The sequence below is a fragment of the Oncorhynchus gorbuscha genome, linkage group LG03 (genome assembly GCF_021184085.1).
Source record: "Oncorhynchus gorbuscha isolate QuinsamMale2020 ecotype Even-year linkage group LG03, OgorEven_v1.0, whole genome shotgun sequence".
Classification (NCBI taxonomy): Eukaryota; Metazoa; Chordata; class Actinopteri; order Salmoniformes; family Salmonidae; genus Oncorhynchus; species Oncorhynchus gorbuscha.
This window is the reverse complement of record NC_060175.1, coordinates 16,722,477-16,741,196: the sequence shown is the minus strand read 5'-3', so window position 1 is coordinate 16,741,196 and position 18,720 is coordinate 16,722,477. Positions and strand designations below refer to the sequence as shown.

At 41.4% G+C, this 18,720-nt stretch overlaps 3 protein-coding genes across 7 annotated transcripts in view; all 3 read right to left on the bottom strand.

Moving 5' to 3' along the window:
* LOC124026780 (histone-lysine N-methyltransferase SETD5-like) overlaps positions 1–6,393 on the bottom strand; it is a 48,571-nt gene extending 42,178 nt beyond the window's left edge. For 3 of the 4 annotated variants that reach the window (XM_046339523.1, XM_046339526.1, XM_046339525.1), the window contains exon 1: positions 3,899–6,393. The gene's annotated coding sequence lies outside the window, so the exon portion shown is untranslated. Of the gene's footprint in view, positions 1–704; positions 875–3,898 lie in introns of those variants that run through there. The other variant, XM_046339524.1, reaches the window with a different exon arrangement.
* Positions 6,394–6,535: 142 nt separating this feature from the next.
* LOC124026826 (probable peptidyl-tRNA hydrolase 2) lies at positions 6,536–15,388 on the bottom strand. 2 transcript variants are annotated; one of them, XM_046339528.1, is made up of 7 exons: positions 15,121–15,388; positions 13,212–13,334; positions 12,881–12,952; positions 12,691–12,765; positions 11,462–11,559; positions 11,172–11,286; positions 6,536–8,242 (listed from the first exon to the last, which is right to left on the bottom strand). In XM_046339528.1, exons 2-7 carry the CDS (start codon positions 13,326–13,328, stop codon positions 8,156–8,158), a joined length of 564 nt encoding a protein of 187 aa, XP_046195484.1. In that variant the 5' UTR covers positions 13,329–13,334; positions 15,121–15,388; the 3' UTR covers positions 6,536–8,155. The 2 variants fall into 2 exon arrangements, with proteins under 2 accessions (XP_046195484.1, XP_046195483.1); XM_046339527.1 differs by having other exon boundaries at positions 15,148–15,386.
* A 480-nt stretch (positions 15,389–15,868) lies between these two features.
* The window catches only part of LOC124026771 (plexin-B1-like), a 158,454-nt gene continuing 155,602 nt past the window's right edge, over positions 15,869–18,720 (bottom strand). Inside the window, 1 exon segment of the mRNA XM_046339515.1 lies at positions 15,869–18,646. Coding sequence (XP_046195471.1) covers positions 18,542–18,646 — 105 coding nt within the window. The 3' untranslated portion in view covers positions 15,869–18,541.

Genomic DNA, 18,720 nt, shown 5'->3' with positions numbered 1-18,720 from the left:
TCATTTCCCTGGCCTAAAGCAGTCTGCACGACGAAGCTGGAATCCTGTCTTCCTCTTTTGGAAACAGGCCAGTATTCTGTCTCTTTCTTACATACACAGGCTGGAAAACCTAGCTAATCTACTCGCATGGTAAGGTGTTCAACATTCCAGAAATATCAGTAACTCAGCAACTTCACCTTCCATTGATTGGTTTTATATAGACGGATTTGTTGTTTAGCGACAAAATCGAGGGGTTTGGATTAGATTGTTGAACATATAAACTATATTTAGTCTCCAACGTTTATTGGAAATTGTAAAAACATTTGCACAATGAACACTTGTCTGTCAAATACATTGTTACAGTTGTTGGTTAGCTAGCTAGCGAATTTCTGCCATATTGGCATTGACATGAAATCAGTCAAAACACCTCAAAACAAGACATGGTATCAAGAACAAGATTAAAGTAGCTGAAATTAATCACAATTCCCCACATGGCAGTTTATTGTCATTGTTGGTTGTTATCTGACCATCCAGAATTACAACAACTCCAATTTCTGCCCCATTGAAGCGTGCACATCGTTTTCATGATGTTGTCAGCTAACCAATCTATTAGTTACAACAACACATTGTTGCACAACAGTTACTGATCACTTGCAGTGCTTTTAGGGCTGTGTGTATAGCTAGCTATGCACTTTAATAGGAACACAGAATCAGGCCAGACTAACCTTGCCTGGTTTGCCAGACTCCTTGTGGCTGTCAAATGCTACACCACGCCCACAGATATTAGTTTCTTCTCCACAATGGGTCTGGATCTGAGTATCTCCCCAACCCTTGTCCAAATGTGAACACATTCGGGGCCAAACCGATGAAAGAACACACTTGGGTAAAGTGGCAGTTTAAAAACTTGTCATTGGCTTTGATACTCTGATTGGTTAGAAACAATCCAATCGCTTATGACTTTGTTTTGTACTGCGCCCCTCATCACCACAAGCAACGTCAATGATGGCAGTCTCAGAGTGAAGTATGTAGTGATCAACGGAAGGATTTAGTGTGCGTCATCAGGCTAAGACTAACCCTGCCCTTCTGCACATTCCTTTAGATCTCCAACTGTTGGAGAGGCCCACTTTTAGGGGGAATTCCACAGCCTCCAGACACACACAAAGGGAAATCCAAGCAGGTTATTCAACAGTACTGTCGAAGACAAACTTGCCAAGGCTAAACACATTAACAGTATAGGCTACTGTGTATAGCTGAAGCCATTTTCTCTTCCTGAATCACTCATTCAACCATTTTATGTTAACTCGTGTATGTTGATTGTGTTATGTTTTTACATTTATGTTGGCTAACTTTATGTAATGCGGAAAATGTGAGCCTGTTTAACAGAGGTCAACAAATAGAAAATGGGAGACTATCTGAGGCGGGTCAATGAAAGGGCCAGGTACACATTTCACAGTATTTGCAGATTGGGTTAACAAAGCGAGCCATTGTGTGTCCGTGTCCCAATTCTCCATGACTTTCTTAGGAACTGGTGTGTTTGTCTCAGTGAGCACACCGTTTGTTTTAGATAAAAAAAGAAGGGATAGTGTGGGGCTCATGTTTTCAATGGTTATGAGGCCAGAACGGCAGCGGCAAGGTTATTCAGAGAATGCGAGCCGGGACCAATCAAAACGAGTCCAGGCTGTGCCAACCCGCAGGCAGTCTTCCAGACAAACAAAAACATTCAAATCCAGCCTATTCTGTTTGATATAGGATAGGACGTGGTAGCCGAACGGTTTTATCATTCCATTTTATTTCTGGAAATATGCAAGAATGGACTAACAGTATTTTGCTGTTATATGGAACAGGAACACTTTATGTGTAGTTAGGCCTATCATGCTGTGTTGTAACAATGGGGAGGTTTCTAAGCAGAGCTAGCACGTCAACAGCAGAATGTATTACCTTGCATTTACCCACACAACTACCCAATCACCTTTTACCCACACAACTACCCAATCACCTTTTACCCACACAACTACCCAATCACCTTTTACCCACACAACTACACTGCTCTCGGTCTGGGAGCTCAACACGAATACGATTAAGCGGCTACCCCACAAGCAGTGGCCCTTTCATATTATAATAACGAATTAGTGAAACATTCCAACAGATGCCAGCCAATACACAAAAAAACATAAGATCAGTCAGCATACTATGCAGAACAACTACGTCAACAAGATCGCTTCATCCGGTTAGATCTAAAAATAAACTGGGCGGGCTTGTCCAAATCAAGTCCCTTGAAAGATTGTAAAGACTAATTAGTCTACATTGGTGGCAACTAAGTGTAGCAATTGTCCCTCGAATTCCTCATATCGGTCATTACCAGTGTATTCATTGTCCAACATAGACGGACGGTTAAACATGCCAAAACAACAGTGTAAAATCAAATTTAGCAAAGCTGAAAGCTCGATATCCGAGTCTACAGCCATTCCATTCTCTCGCTTCAATTTTCGGTCCCAAAGAAACGCGAGCTCCACTCAAAAATACCACCCATTTCTCTTATCCGCCACAGACGTTGGTGGTTGGTAAATTAGAAAAACAAGTCACTACTCTAGATATGGCTTTCTATTAATAATATAATATAATATATGCCATTTAGCAGACGCTTTTATCCAAAGCGACTTACAGTCATGTGTGCATACATTCTACGTATGGGTGGTTAGCTTTAATCCATAAAGTAAAACATGTTAAGTGGCCCAATCTTATGTAGCGTATATATATATATTTTTAAACACAAAACAAATAAACACTTCACACGCCATGAACTCAAACGCATCTAGTGTTAGACTAACAATAGTACAGTTACAGTATTGGCTAACTGAATACATAACACGAAAGGGGGATAGCCTAAATCAATGAATGCAAAGCTGTAAAAATATGCACCATGTCATAACTCGGACAGAACGAAATACTGTGAATCAAGTGTGGACACAATCAACTGGAAAATGTCCCACAAGCCTTACTAGTCTGGTCAACTAGGTAGTTATATACCTTAGGGACATTTACCTCAATTTTTTCTCCAAAGCTACTAATAAATATATAGACAGCTGCCAAGAAAAGCAACGTATCAAGCTGATGATCCCAAGCCACACGCAGCCATCTACGCTATCAGTTAGTCAAGCAGCTTGTAAGCAACCTATTTTGCCAATCTTAGTTGGCTAACTAATAAGCACCAGACCACGGGCAATAAGAATAATGTCCTCTTGAAGTGTGGTTTATTCTAATGTAGTATAAAACCAATCACTACGTGGCCAGTCACTTCAAGAGAAAATGTAATATAACTAATAATAATAAGTTAGTTAAAATAATAAAGCTAAAACAAGGCAATAATCAATTTAGTGAGAACAAGAAAGGTGATGTTATTCAGCTGTTCAGCCATCGTGGGAACCAACTAACGTTATTATTACAAGTTGAAACCGTAGGTACACTGGAAATGGTGTTAATGAATACAATGCGTTCATTGCTGAGTTAGTAAAGTCAAACTCACGAAAAATCATAAATGTATAACTAAGAATACAATGTTTCAAGTGATCATAACAGGAATGAACAGTTTATAAATCAGGTAAACGTTGGCTAGCCTAGTTAGCTAACTATCAAATAATTGCAATGGATGTGGCTAGCTAAGTTACATGGCCAAAACCAAGGACAACCACTGCATACATCAACTGCTTTGCGACATGAGACAACAGGAATATTAGCAAAAGAAGGATTAACAAAGTGAACAGTTGCATTTGATAAGTTAACAGGTTTAGTTAGCACAGAATTTGTGATGACGTTATGATAGTGAAAGACAGCAAGCAATCCAATGTGTTTCAACTAAAACGTTGAAAATACACAAGTAAATCAACCTATAATACACATTTAACATGACTAAACCACTCACCTAGTGAGACATTCCAACCCAGTACGAACTAAGTATCCTCCTGTGTTGTCTGCAGATCTTCGAGTATTCCAACATCAAATCGAACCAGGCCTCAAACTCGGCCTCGGAGTCTCCTGTTATCCTTTGCCCCCCTTGGTAGCTCCCTCTTCTGGTGTAGGAAACAAACTTCTAAATCTCCCCCACGTAAAGGTTGAACGTTTAATTCCCTGTCCTGCTTGGGCACCGTATTTCCATCGAGTGTATATGTTGAATCCAGGGTGGTTTAATCCATTTATTATGGTGCTGTATATTATTTACAATCGATATTTATAAAGGGGTATATGCAGCTCTATGTGGTAGTAGTACAGGGCTATGATTCTGTCTCGGGTCCTAACATTCGCAGTGGCGCCCATCCCCCTCTTCGCCGGCATAGATCGCGGGTCCCAGCGAAACTGTCTGACACACAACGGTGCCACGGGGTTTCACGGGCAATGATGCAGGGGCTCATTACTAGGGCGGGTTTTGCACTGATGTCCTACCTCCAATATATTATTGGTCAATGAAGTGCCTGTCAAAGGACAGCATTGCTGTACGAGCAAGCCATTGGTCAAATAGGGCGCCGAATTTAGCTGTTGTCTATGCCAAGAGGGTGTGACTTTTTTCTAGGAAGGGTTGCTGAAGCGCATTCGGATTTTGCCATGTGTAGTTGTGGCACACGAGAGTGATCGCAAGTGTCGGTAGAGTGGATTGATTCGGGAGAATTTTATACAAAAAGCGGACCCGTGTCTACAATATGGGGGAAATGCTCAAGTAATTAAATGAAAAGGCCGAGGATTTATTTGATTATTTTATAGAGGGATTATATTGCTTGAAGGTTTTTATGTATGTATTTTCAACGCAAAGGGGAAAGCCTTCGTTACATACCGAAACAGAGTAGCCAACCTTAGCTACACGGGGTCTCTAGTGCCCCATACCAGGGAATACGACAGAGGTCAGCCCCACCTAAAGTGTCATGAATGGAATATGAGGTGTCGTTCTTGTAGGATCTGGCAAGGGATTGGACAGGGAAATTGACCAGGGTTGTTCGTATTACCCCTGGTCCCTCATACTGCGCAGCCCGAATTCAAAACTGCACTCTTAAGCGGGGATAGTCAAGGACACACTTCACGAAAGTTCCATCTATTCGAATGGCTCGTCATTATCAATAAGGGAATTTTGGCGAGAAGAATAGGTTTTTCATGTATCGTATTTTATTATAATCAACCAACATTCGATAGCGGTTTCACAATAAATATACTTTTCTTTCGATTATAGAGATTTTAGGCTACATTTTGCTGTTCGCGTTTGACCTCGTTTACGAGTATATGCAAAGCATTGAAGATTCCGCTTCCATTATCCTTCATCGGTTAAATAAATAACTGCGTTTGAGGAATAATGAATAGAATTAAGATTGCATGCGATTGGCTTCTTTATTTCTTATCATGGACCTGAGAGAAAAATTTGGAATAGAAAAAGTTATAAATGCTAACGTTATGTTGCAATGGTCTAAAATGCGGAGACGACTGCAAGATAGAAAGAAAAAAGACTGCAAGATAGAACGTTCATGTTTCTAAAATGTATACCTTCATTTTACTCAGAAATTCTACTCTATACAATGCAGTTTGACATTAGGTAACAAACGTAACCACAAGCACACAAATGACATTTTAGTGAATAGAACTGATCCATTTGACATACGTAGTATATTTCTGCGCGATGTAAATTAAGATTGAACTGAATAAACCAACGATTCATTCGGTTTTGTCTACATAGATCTGTGAGTTCCCAGCTCTTTTATAGTTGCCTCTGGCCTCTTCTGGAATACTGCTCAATCGCATGGAACGTTCCAACATACATTAATTTTAAAATCTATATTTTAATTTTAGAAGGGCCTTGTTATTCATCGGTCAGGCTGAATTAAGGGAATGAAAGACCATCCCTACATTCTTGACGTACTTTTCACAGGCTGTATTTGGGTTCCCCTGCTCTGCTGATATCGATCATTATACCTTATGTCGGAAACTCCCGAAATGTCCGATTTGCTGAAGAGTCGGATCCAGAGTTTCCACTTGTGATGTACCGGAATAAATCGATTGGAAGCTCAACGTAAATATGACATTAATTTTAAAATGGAGGGCTCGAGTTTCATACAAGACAGGAACGCGGCATTACTTGTCAAGGGTAGCTCGCTTGCTACTAGGGAAAATGCACATGAATGCCCTTGTAATTACAACTAGGAAACTCGGCTTTAATCTCATGGACAACGATCTTTCCCACATGCTGGCCGCGATTTCGGATTTCTTATTGTGTTCGCTCGGAACACGTGAACGATCCAAGACATTCCTCCGATCAATCCGACATGTGAACGCGGCAGCCATTAGAGAGATGCTGTAGCGCACGTCAACCTTAAGTGTATTTCTATAGTCTGAAAAAGCTAATCAGAATAATTACACAACTAATAAAATCATTTCACTCTCGTTTCCACGTTATTTCCACCCTCTATAAACGGATAGGTTGATTGCTATAGAATGTTATTGGGAAGTTGGATTCCTGTACAGAGAAGATAACCATTGTTTCGTGGGGAGAGTTCAGAGCTTAAATGTGGCAGGGAAGAACTTGCAACATCAGTAGTTTTAATCATATTAATAAACAAATCATTGCGGTTGGGGTAGAAATGTCATTTACAAAAAAAATGAAAGTATAATAGATTCAAATTTAAAAAATTACTTCACTTGGTCAGAAGTAATTTTTTAATGGGCTCCTTGGTTTTAAAACAGGAACAAATTGTTGTGTAACACTGAAAGGTATCAAAGTGCTAACACAAAATAAAAAATGGATGCAGCCATGGTGTTTTGCATGGTCTCTTTAACGCAGAGGAGAAAATAAAATGTTTTCAGCATAACTGTTACATGCATGTCATGTCAGTTCCATTTAAATAATAAGACCATTCCATATTTAGTAAGACTTCAGAGCCATTTTCGGTCCCAAATGGCATCACATGCTCACAAACTACAATTCATTTTTGCTTAAGTAATGAACAATGAGTTGTTTTAACAGAAACATATAGGCATCTGGTTGTCCAATGCTTAAATCTGTAAGGGCAAGAATGTATACTGCTACTCCAGCTTAGATATTTATACTGATTAGGTAGAAGTCATAGCTAGACATCTTTTAGACTACATCATAGAGAAAGATAACACATTTACCCTCAAAGCAGTTTAAAATTACACAACATTTCACTTGTGTAAACCATTAATAAATCAGCTCGAGTACCTGTGCAAGCATCAAGCACAGCAGCTTATTTTAACCCATACAATGAGTTCCTCACACTTATTTTTACGCCAAACCCCCAAGTCCAGGAATTCTAACTCAGAGCAAGCAGAGTCGACCTTATCCTTTTTTGCAAGAACAGAAAATGGAGGAAAAAAACTCCAAAACAAACATTAAAAAAACTCCAACAGTGATTGTGCGAAATGTTGATGGCATGCCACCGATTATATATGGCCTGGACGGATGCACATAAAAGCAATGGACGGCCATTTGACGTCAGTATGTAGTGTTACCATTTCTAAGGGGCAGGGTCTTTGGGGGAGAATGTCGCATACATACATGTATACATATACATTAATTTACACACCGACGCAATGGTAAAGGTGTCAGTAAAGCTCTCCTTACTGATAAGCAGTAACTTTCACAGGAAGATCCTACATCTAAAAATAATTATTACATTAATATATTTTGCTGCTTGAATTACAATAACAGTATTTAACAAACACCAAAACACTAGGTTCTATCCTTGATTTTTTTTCTTCTTTCAATACACCAAAACATATTTTAAAAATTTGGAGTCAGAATTATGGGATGCCATGAACTTCCAGCTTCATAGAAATTGGATACCATTCTCTCATACAGTAATGGCCATCCCTCTTAAATAGCTTAACTGTTCAAACTGGCTTCAACATTGTCGGTGTGAGTAACCAGTCCCTTCATCTCGACATGAGCAACTCTATACACATCTCTTCTCCAGTCAGTAGCTCAGACAGGGAACAGAAAAAAAACGGCTGAATATTCATCTTGGTGGTTGGGTCATGTCTGGTTGTTTTACTCTTTTTTTCATTTTTTTTGTTACTTTGTTGCGCTTGCATGCTGAGACCCTTCTGCTGTTAGGGGGATGCTGCCCTCTGCTGGTTGCCTCTGTGGCATTGCACAGCCCTGCACCTCCACAGCTGGTTTAGTCCCTCAGAGCAGCTTCAGACTTCCAGTGACATTGTTCACCATCTCCTCCTCCCCAACGATAGCCAGGACAGTGCGTGAGCCGGCTTCCACCTGCCAAAAATCCAGAGGTCATAGAATTTAGATTAGCATCCTTGTGCGTAGGGTGGGGGTAAGAATAGGTTGCACTCGAAAAAAAAAGGTGGGTGGGAAACCAGGGAAGACTAGGCATGACTTTTATTGAAATAACTCAGTAATTTGCTATTAAAATGAGAAGTTTACACAAAATCCAGAAACTCCCAAGTGATTGCTTATATTGAAACTAGTTAAGTGGAGTTTCCCCTTGTAGTGCTGTAATTCAAACTAAGGAAGCACAACATATCGGTATCAGCCGATATTAGCTAAAAATGTAAATATCGGTCGATGTCTAGTTTAACGCTCCGATGTGCAAAACCATTATCAACGCTGACGTGCATACATATATAATGTAGGTACATGACGCAATGAAATGTTGCGCTATACATGCAACACACCATTCTTAAACGAGCCCACAATGTCTGCTGTGTGGATCGAGCAGTTATTTGAAACAGTAAAAAAGAAAAATGTCTCTGCAATACAACTTAAAGGCCAAACCCATTAAAAAGATAAGATAATGGCATTCATTGCCCTTGACAATCAACCGTTCTCTGTTGTGTGTGTGATGTCTTTCGCCGATTGGTTAAGCAACGGTACACAACCAAGTGCGCTATTTTTCAGATGTTGCCCTACCGGAGGTACACAGTAATAGCGTCACTGCTATTAGCTTCACAACATGCATACTATGGAACGCCGTGTGGGTCATTGCTTGTCAAAAAAGATACAGTAGCATAATTTGTTCGACCGCAACTTCGACCGTACCTAGCTAGCACCAATACAACCAGCCTGAGAACAATTAACAGTAGAACCTGCTGTCATTTACATTATTCTTAAAACTGATTTAGGAATCCTTGTGAGTAAGCGTTTGCTAGGTTGCCACTTGTTGCCAATTGAAATTGAACTTAATGAAAAGCAATAGCTAGCCAGCTACTTTACCCTGTTGCCCAAAACTATAAGCAGCCAGCTAGCTTCATCTGGCTAGCGAGGCTTGACCCACACCGGGTTTTGTGTTGTGAAGCTAGCCACAATAAGGATTATCCACAATAGTGGATTTTGCCATTGTCATTGACAATAATGCAAATAGTAGAATTATGCCATACTTGTATTTTGAAGGCTAACCGCAAAGTCCACTATTGTGGCTAATCCTCATTGTGGATAGCTTCACATAGACAGTTCGACCACCACTAATAAAATAAGAACGGCCTTATAAAATAGGGTTATTTTAGATGACACCTAGCTATATAGTTAGCTAGCTATTTATTAACTTCAGGACTTTTTGGTCAGTGTGTGTGTCTGTAAACTTTATTTAACTAAGCAAGTCAGTTAAGAACAAACTTTTATTTACAATGACAGCCTACCCCGGCCAAACACGGATGGCGCTGGGCCAATTATGCACTGCCCTATGGGACTCCCAATCACGGTCGGATGTGATACAGCCTGGATTCGAACCAGGGACTGTAGTGACGCCTCTTGCACTGAGATGCTGCGTCCAGGTGTGTGTTTGAACTATTTAACTGTACTAGAATGTTTAAAAATATATCGGTATTGGGTTTTTGGCAAGGAAAATATTGGATATCGACCAAAAATGTCATATTGGTGCATCACTACTTGAAACAGCTGCATAAACAGGTCACATGACTCCTGACGTTGCTGGATGCAGACCTTGCTCTGCTTGGTTGCCAGGGTTTTCATGATTCAGAAATCCGTGAAGTGTGGACCAATTAATTTTATTGAAAGCTTACGGGCCGGACCGAATAGAGCCATTTGTCAAAAGTTTTGAGTCAGGAAATGTGTACTTTACCAACTAAAACATTAGTGATTACTTGAAATAATTATAATGTAGCCGACTGCCACAGCAGCAGAGATGGGTAAAAGCACGTGTGCTCTCTGGGGTAATAGGAGCAGTTTGCTTTTGCGACCACAGGATTTTGCAGCCCTAAATCAGTCTCCCCCCAAAAAACTAATTGGAGACGCACCCCTGTTCCAGCTGGGCCAAATGGACAGTTATCTAACGAGTTAGTAGCCTAGATAAGTGATCATTCAATAAAGTACATTTTATCATAAACATTCTGAACATAAATCTCTGTTGTAATGTCGGTCATTCTTTTCTCAACCTCATTGTACAATTTACAATTTATGTACCCGTCTGATCCTGCCTTACAAAACAATACATTCTGGTTATAAAAAGACAAGCATTCTTGTAGTCTTCAACTATCAAAGGATAACTTCTGTGGTAGTGTAAAACCACCTTAACTAATCATTATGTATCAACACATTATCAGAGGCACTGCAACCTGTTTGAAAAAGTCAATGTTTGCCATGGTTGGCATATGTCAACAAATGCAAGCTACGTGCGGACATCTATCAACCGGCAGTTGACCTATTCAGTGTTTATGTACAGCTTATAAAATCTGTAATGGGGTGCCCTTCATAGAGTATTGACCATTCTTAATTGGCTGTTGCAATCTTTGTCAACAAGTTGTTTCCTTTTTTTGTGAATCTTTGTGAACGAATCCACCCCTCTCCAGTGTCATTTAACAGTTTCAATTTGCAATGGTTTTGTATCAAAGTGTGAACCGCTTACCTACCTAAATCCCAGTCGTCATTAAGGCATGTTAAACTAGGCGAACACGACCCGCCCTGCCAAATCGTTCTCTTCAAATAATGCCTTCTGAACAACAGGCAACCACAGCATTGTCAACAGTGTAGTCTATGGCATTGGCAGCCCTACTGATAGTCAAACTCAATACTAATAATGGCTGTGCGTGTCTCTGTAAGCAGGTGCTACAGAGTTACGTGGAACCGGAATGGTGGTGTGTGCACCTGTGCTGCTGTGGAACCATCATTGTGGCACATGTTCCTGTAAACAGGTGCAGCAGTGTAGCCGCGATGGAGGCGCATGTCTCACCTGGGTGCGTCCGGCATCCTGGACCAGGTATGTGGGCAGGCTAAGGCTCATGGCCAGGGCCTGCAGCTCCAAAAGGTGGGCCATGTTGGTCCCCTGCACCACCACCTTCTTCGCCCTGCACACCACACAAACACACATGTAGATATCCTTCTATGCATACTGTAGAACAGCCAGATGGTGGCATTGCCATTACCAGACATCATTATGGTGTTTTAAAAGCATCTGGCTGTCTTAATCTGCAATATGACGTCTCAAATAATGCCCTAATGAGGAAGTGGTCCGGTCCTTACCCGCCATGGTCCCACTTCCAGGCCATCTCCCTCCAGCTGTTCTTCTCCTGCAGGGCCTGGTAGAGCCCCACAGCTGCATGGCCCACCTGCGCAGCCAGCTATACAACAAACACATTCAGTTAGAAGAAATTAAACAAAACCTTTTTTTTTAGCAATATGGGCAAACTGGGATTTTTTTGTGCATCTGGTTCACAAACTACACCAAAACAAGCATACTAGCTCGACAAAACACCACATTCCAACCCTTTTTCTTAAAGCTCAGACACACTGGGGCCTCCCGAGTGGCGCAGCGGTCTAAGGCGCTGCTAGAGGCGTCACCACAGACCCGGCTTTGATCTCGGGCTGTGATTGGGAGTCCCATAGGTCGGTGCAAAATTGACCTAGCGTCGTTTGGCTTAGGGGAGGGTTTGGCCGGGCTTTACTTGGCTCATCGCACTCTAGCAACTCCTTGTGGCGGGCCGGGCGCCTCCAGGCAGACCTCGGTCGTCAGTTGAACAGTGTTTCCTCCTACACATTGGTGCGGCTGGCTTCTAGGTTAAGTGGGCAGGTGTTAAGAAGTGCAATTTGGCGGGTAATGTTTCGGAGGAAGCATGACTCGACCTTTGCCTACCGATCCCGTTGAGGAGTTGCAAAGACCTTAAAGTTGTCAGCGACTTAACTACCCAGCAATTTTAACTAGCAAGATGACGACAAAAAACATTTAATTCACTCAATAATCCCATACCACCAGTGCCATCCCATAGCCAAATGTTTAGATTGCTTGCACAACATAGCTAGTGACACTGCATGAACAGGCAGCTGTTTCATGGAAACTAGCTAATCAATTGTTATTTAATGATGTCAATACTAGCTACAGTGGTTAACTAGCTTGGATGAAGTATTTAGTGTAGTGTGCAATGCATCTGTGCACTTAACTAGCTACCATTCCCATAGACTACATTGCATATGAAGTATGATTGGCTCATCCATGGATTTAAGGCAAAAATGCCCTCTTTTTCCTTTTTGTTGTCACTCTTGGTGGCTACCCCACGTCGGGGATTGTGCTCTCGGATTGGCTCAAAGTCAAGTTGTTGGCCACTGACGAGCATTGCGAAGTAGAAACGCTAAGTTCGTCGCTACTAGGTCGGAACGTAGCAGGTACCGCTTTTGTTCTAGCAAGAGAAGGAACGGCCTCCCACTGTGATAAGTAGCTATCTGCAGTCAGACGGTGTTTCATGCTTTACACGGACCTTTCCCACACCCATGGCCAGGTCCATGTTCACCACAAACACCATCTTGAACATGAGGTCGTCGTCTCCTTCCTCCTGAGGGGACGAGAGAAAGCGAGAACGAGAGACATTCAGGGTGGGCTCAGACAAGATACAGGAGAGGTAATGTACCAACTTGTACCTGTGCAAACTAAGGCTAGCTTATGGGCACCTCATTCTCCAGCTTGTTAAAGTAGTACATGGCAGCCTCCTCAGCAGACACGTTTCGGGTGTGCAAGAGTGCCTGTGGAGGGGTAGACATGGAAAATATAAAAAATAAGGACTTTGAATAGATCTGTATTAGGTGGATTAGCAAAGTCAATCATAAGTACAGTACTCCAGTAGTACTCTAGTACTACAGTACTAGTCATTATGAATGCATTAGTAAGTAGAGAGGGATATTTCATTAGCGAACAGAGATGATCAAAGAGGAAATTTGCACAATATAGTGCAGATCATCTCTCAGGATATGTAAGAGAACCTGTATGCAGTAATTAACCCACTTGCTTGGCAGCCTCCTCAGGGATGTCCAGCTCTCGCAGCTGCTGCAGGTACACAGGGTTGACCTCCTGAGAGCCAGAACCTGGGCCAGTCTGCTGCTGCTGCTCGGAGGGCTCCATAGTTAGCTGGAGCAGGACCACGTTGGATTAAAATCAGTTTAATACGTTGCGGCATTAAAATAAATATGTAAAGTACACCGTAGCATATTTCTTCAACAGTTATGTTTTGTAGAAACAAGTAGCTGAGTCTTTCAGTGCACCATGAATTATGGTAGAATAGCTACTATTATGAGAACACGCTAAATGTTTGTGCACAAATGTGTTTACAGGCATGCTGACTGCAGGAATGTCCACCAGCGCTGTTGCCAGAGAATGTTATGTTAATTTCTCTACCATAAGCCACCTCAAACGTTATTTTAGAGAATTTGGCAGTACGTCCAACCGTCCTCACAACCGCAGACCACGTGTAACCATGCCAGCCCAGGACCTCCACATCCGGCTTCTTCCCCTGCAGGATCATCTGAGACCAGCCACCCAGTCAGCTGAGGAGACTCTGGGTTTACACAACCAAATCATTTCTGCACAAACTGTCAGAAACAGTCTCAGGGAAGCTCATCTGCGTGCTTATCATCCTCACCAGGGTCTTGAACTGACTTCAGTGGACAAATGCTCACCTTCGATGGACACTAGCCCTTCATGGGTGAAACCCAGTTTCAACTGTACCGGGCAGATAGCAGAAAGTGTGTATGGCGTTGTGTGGGAGAGCAGTTTGCTGATGTCAATGTTGTGAACAGAGTGCCTCATGGTGCCGGTGGGGTTACGATATAGGATTGCATTGTATCGATGGCAATTTGAATGCACAGAGATACCGTGGCGGCCATTCATCCTCCACCATGATAAATACACAGCCCCATGTGGCATGGCCTGCATACTCTCCAGACATGTCCTCCATTGAGTATGTTTGGGATGCCCTGGATCAACGTGTATGACAGCGTGTTCCAGTTCCCTCCAATATCCAGCAACTTCACACAGCCATTGAAGAGCAGTGGGACAACATTCCACAGGCCACAATCAACAGCCTGATCAACTCCATGCAAAGGAAATGTGTTGCGCTGCTTGAGGCAAATAGTCACACCAGATACCGACAGATTCTGATCCACGCCCCTACTTTTTTTGAAAGGTATCTATTCCCAGTTATGTGAAATCCATAGATTAGGGCATAATATATTTATTTAAATTGACCGATTTCCTTATATGAACTGTAAATCTGTTAAATTGTTGCCTATTGGTTTGTTTTTGTTCAGTAAGGATCTAACTAGTAGACTGGCATTGAGGGCAGCCATTGACAACTACTTAGGCATTGACACACCTCGAAGCTAGTTAGCCAAGTACTCTTACTAGTAGTGAACTGATATTCTAGTTAGCTGCCTAAATCATTATGTTGATATCCCAATTAGAGTGATACCCTAATTATATACATAGCCAGATATCTAACGGTTATCTGTAGGCCTGTTTGGTGGGTAACGTTAGGTAAGTTACGTTAGGTAGTTTGTCAATTGCCGAGACAGAGTAGCTAAATGGCTAAGGTTAGCGTGAGCTAATCTCATATCACAACGGAACAAACTCTCAAAGTGGCAACTCGATTGTGGGATGACAGCTAGTTAGTTACTTATTTAACGATGACCACAAGACGGTAGCTAGCTGGTTATTTAATGCCAAATAGAAAACAAACCGTAGCTAACATAGCCAAGCTAAATTAACTAGCAGACATTCAAAAATATTATTGAACAGCACGTTAGCCAACAGCTGGTTGCATTTGCTATCGTGTAACATATTTTGTTTGCTAGCTATGTATTATTTGATTTCCCTGCAAGCTCTTAACGTGGCTAACTAGGCAATTTAACTAGCTTACTGTAAAGATTGCGCCAGCCACTCCTACCTGCGTTGCGTAGCTAGCTTGTCAGCTACAATCCTTTGAATTAGTGGGATGGGAGTGCTTGCTTGCAAACCAATATCCACTCTCGCCTTTCACTGCGATGAAGCCAGGTTGTTGACTGCAGATGACTTGTTCATTAAAAGATGGGCGTGTTGTGGTTTCACGTCTTTACACCATTTTGGGCAAGGTTCGCTTTTTTTTTTCGTTGTACGGTACCGGATTGCGTCAGTATTAAAAGTCCTCCTCACATCCGGTTCTACAAAAATTATGGATCGTGTGAAACAAGAGCATCAATTATTTCCTCCGTCAGAAATGTCTAAACGTTTCGTAACGAAACATCGTTGAAGGAGTTTCCCATGCATGTTGCTTTGGAGCATGTTGACCGCCCTCATTGATTTATGTTGCATATGGTGTGTGAAGAAATTAGGTTGATTATTTCTGTTTCATGACTAAGTGAAAGGACACTGCTTTTGTCAGATCAGAATTTTTATAACAGGAAAATAGTTAGGATTAGCTCAAATTTAAAAAAATCAGTTGTAGTCATGACGTCTTCCATTCCACATTTCCTCGCACTGGTCTGAAAACATTATGGTGAATGTCTACCGATTTGCTCTCATATACTGCTCCAAGTATTTAATGTCATTGTAGACAAAGAAGAAACAAGTAATAGATTCCCTTCACTTTAAATCTACTCCATATGAGACAGATGTAGACAAAGACCATATGATTTTACAAATACTTTATTACCTCACCATATGTAGGAATTTACACTCTTATTAAACAGCAGGTTAAGTCGCTACAAGTTACATTATTCAATCATTATGTACAACTATATTAACAGACAAAATAAAAATCAACCTTAAAGTGCTCCTAAATTTATACAGCCTAACAATAGTTTTCCTTCAAATGACCACCACCTGCACTCTTCACCATTATTAGGCTTCATACATAATACGAGTCTACATTGAAAGCATATGACAATACAAATTGTCCATTGAAAAATAGTGTGATGTTAACCAATAAGCTACTATGACTCGTTTATGCTGTACAATCTAGGGACAATGGCGGTGAACAGGAAAATGCATCAAACTGGAGAACCCACACAATAGCATGCAACGCATAAACTACATACACTTTCATCTCTTCAAAATGATTATCAAAATAGGACAAAACTGATCATTTGATTGGGTTTTACAGTTAAATGACCAATCTGCTGACTCATTGTCAGCCTCTTATTGGTGTCTACTCACTAGAAAGCCAACAGTGTACCCGCATATAAAGATATAGCCTACCACATGGGTCGTGTTAAAGGTCTTCATCCATAAGTCTAACATCAGTTATGTGTCGTTGACATACATGCAACACCTCCAATTCGTGTGATAACGTTCTTGGTACATAGCTTTACCAAAATATTTAATCACAACTTCAAACCATCAAGCTCTGTGGGATAGAATGATTAGTCTAGGTTTCTGTCCCAAATGGCACCCTATTTCCTACATAAGGCTCTAATCAAAAGTAGTGCACTATATATAGGGACTAGGGTGCCATTTGGGATATGCGTACTGTTAGAAAATGACGTTATAGTCTAATAGAGAATGCAGAGATGAGCAAATTATGAATAACACAACCCATGGGTAAATCATAAGAAAACGAGTTTCGTTAAAGTTCAGAAATGGCAATGTAGTTATAATTCTAATACTTAATCAAACGTTGCAAAATGTGACTAGGTCAAAGTATCTTCTGTGAAACCTTATAGACAGTTAAAACAGCAATGTTAGAGAACAAGTTCAACAAACGTAGGAGCTGTCGCCATCTTGTGTTCAATAGAATAACTGCAATACACATATCAATGGCGCAGTTGCCAATTGCCAGATAAATAAGCTACCTCACAACAGCACAACATGAGAACATGATTCAATAGACTTTTCTTGGTTAAAAAAAAAAGTTATGTTAAAAATGTACAACAAGGAAAGCTGTATGAATGTACACCATAAAATACTGTGGGACACATGTTTTAAATATATACAATTCTACAGTTGAGATTTGTTTGTTTAATCTATGATCTAGTGTCCCTCCAGTGACTGTTACCCTTTAAAAACATCAAAACATTCACACGGTCACATATTTCCAGTACCTTTTGAAAAGACTGCTTCTTTGCTTTCAGTATCATTCTTTCTTTAGTCCTGCAGAGCGTGAGCTGTAGCCTCTTTCCAAGAGCTGTTCATTTCAACTCCGACATTAACATCTTCCTCCCATTCAATACCATAAAGAGGAACACAGATTTGTATAGACTCGGGAGCTACCTGGAAAAGTGGAATGGCAATAATTACACATTTTAAAAAAAACATTAAAAAAGAAGAGTTGTCTCAAGAGTGTCATGATTGAGTGAACTGTGTGTGTGTGCACGTATGTGGCATTTGTCCACTACTCCGAAAGATACTACGTGTACTTATGATTTGGACGGATATGGAACAAAGCTACTGTTTTGACATAAAGAGAGTCAGAAGGAGAGAGCAATCTGGTTTAACCTAGCAGACAAACCACAAAACACAAGAAAAAGCTTCAGGTTTAAAGAAATAAGAGGATAACTTGAGTTTTCAGGTGAGTAGAAGGAGGTAGAGAGTGCCGATAACTTATAAGACTCAAGCCCCGAGGAAAGGTACTGTATGCAACTGCATTGGTGACAATGTAATATCTAGATAATGTTTATTAAATGCTAATAAAACTTTTCACTCCACATTTCATGTGGAAAGGGATGTTGAGTCTTGAATGAGGGGGGAAACCAGCATGGTCCCTTCCAACTCTCACTCACACTTGCTCTCCATCTAGCTACAACCAGCATTTTGATAGACATAAGACTTCCTTTCATTCATTCATATGAGACTTCAGATTGTTGACTTCAGCACGTTTCCATTGACACATCATGTCATGTCTGGATCTCCCAAGCCCCTTCTTCTAGTTCCACAGAGAGTTCTACAAGAGAGGCAGATGCCACAATGTGGTCCAACTCAGGGCTGAAGGGTGAACGGGTGGGACATACAAACAAAGGCTCTTCGTCTGTTTGTGTGTCTCCCTTTATCTTTCCCTCCTGTCTTGTCCACAGTGGAGAGTATACCACCACACCAGAGTTACACGTGTTCAGCAGCCCAATACACCACATCCCCTTTTCAACCCCCTTGGTGACTGTTGTGTGTGAACAACAGTCACTCATTGCTCCTTAATGTGGAAAAGGGGTGGGGTGTTTGGGGTCCTTACCCCTAGAACCATACTTAATCTGTCTATTGGTCCGGTCTGTCCATCCTCCTAACCCACCCCCTCTGAGTTTCCCTCCCCCACTCCTGTGGGTCTCTTAATGTGGTCCCCTCTGCCGGCGTGGTCTTGGTCAGTGGTTTCACTGTCACAAGTCAGTGACTTTGTTCTCTACGGCTGCAGCGATCTGCTGGAGCCGGTAACCCAGCTGCATCTTTTGGGCCGTGCTGTCCTCTTCTAGGGCCCCGATGATCTGAGAGAGAGCAAGGAAGGGATGGAGAGGGATGAAGAGAGAGTGAGAGAGTTAGATGGAGGGAGAGACGGAGA

Excerpts from the sequence above, each read along its gene's own strand:
- LOC124026826 (XM_046339528.1), bottom strand. The coding sequence starts at position 13,328 with ATGGAGCCCTCCGAGCAGCAGCAGCAGACTGGCCCAGGTTCTGGCTCT. Across the intron at positions 12,953-13,211 it reads CTGAGGAGGCTGCCAAGCAA|GCACTCTTGCACACCCGAAA; the intron begins GTGGGTTAATTA and ends ACCCCTCCACAG. Across the intron at positions 8,243-11,171 it reads AGGATGCCGGACGCACCCAG|GTGGAAGCCGGCTCACGCAC; the intron begins GTGAGACATGCG and ends GATTTTTGGCAG.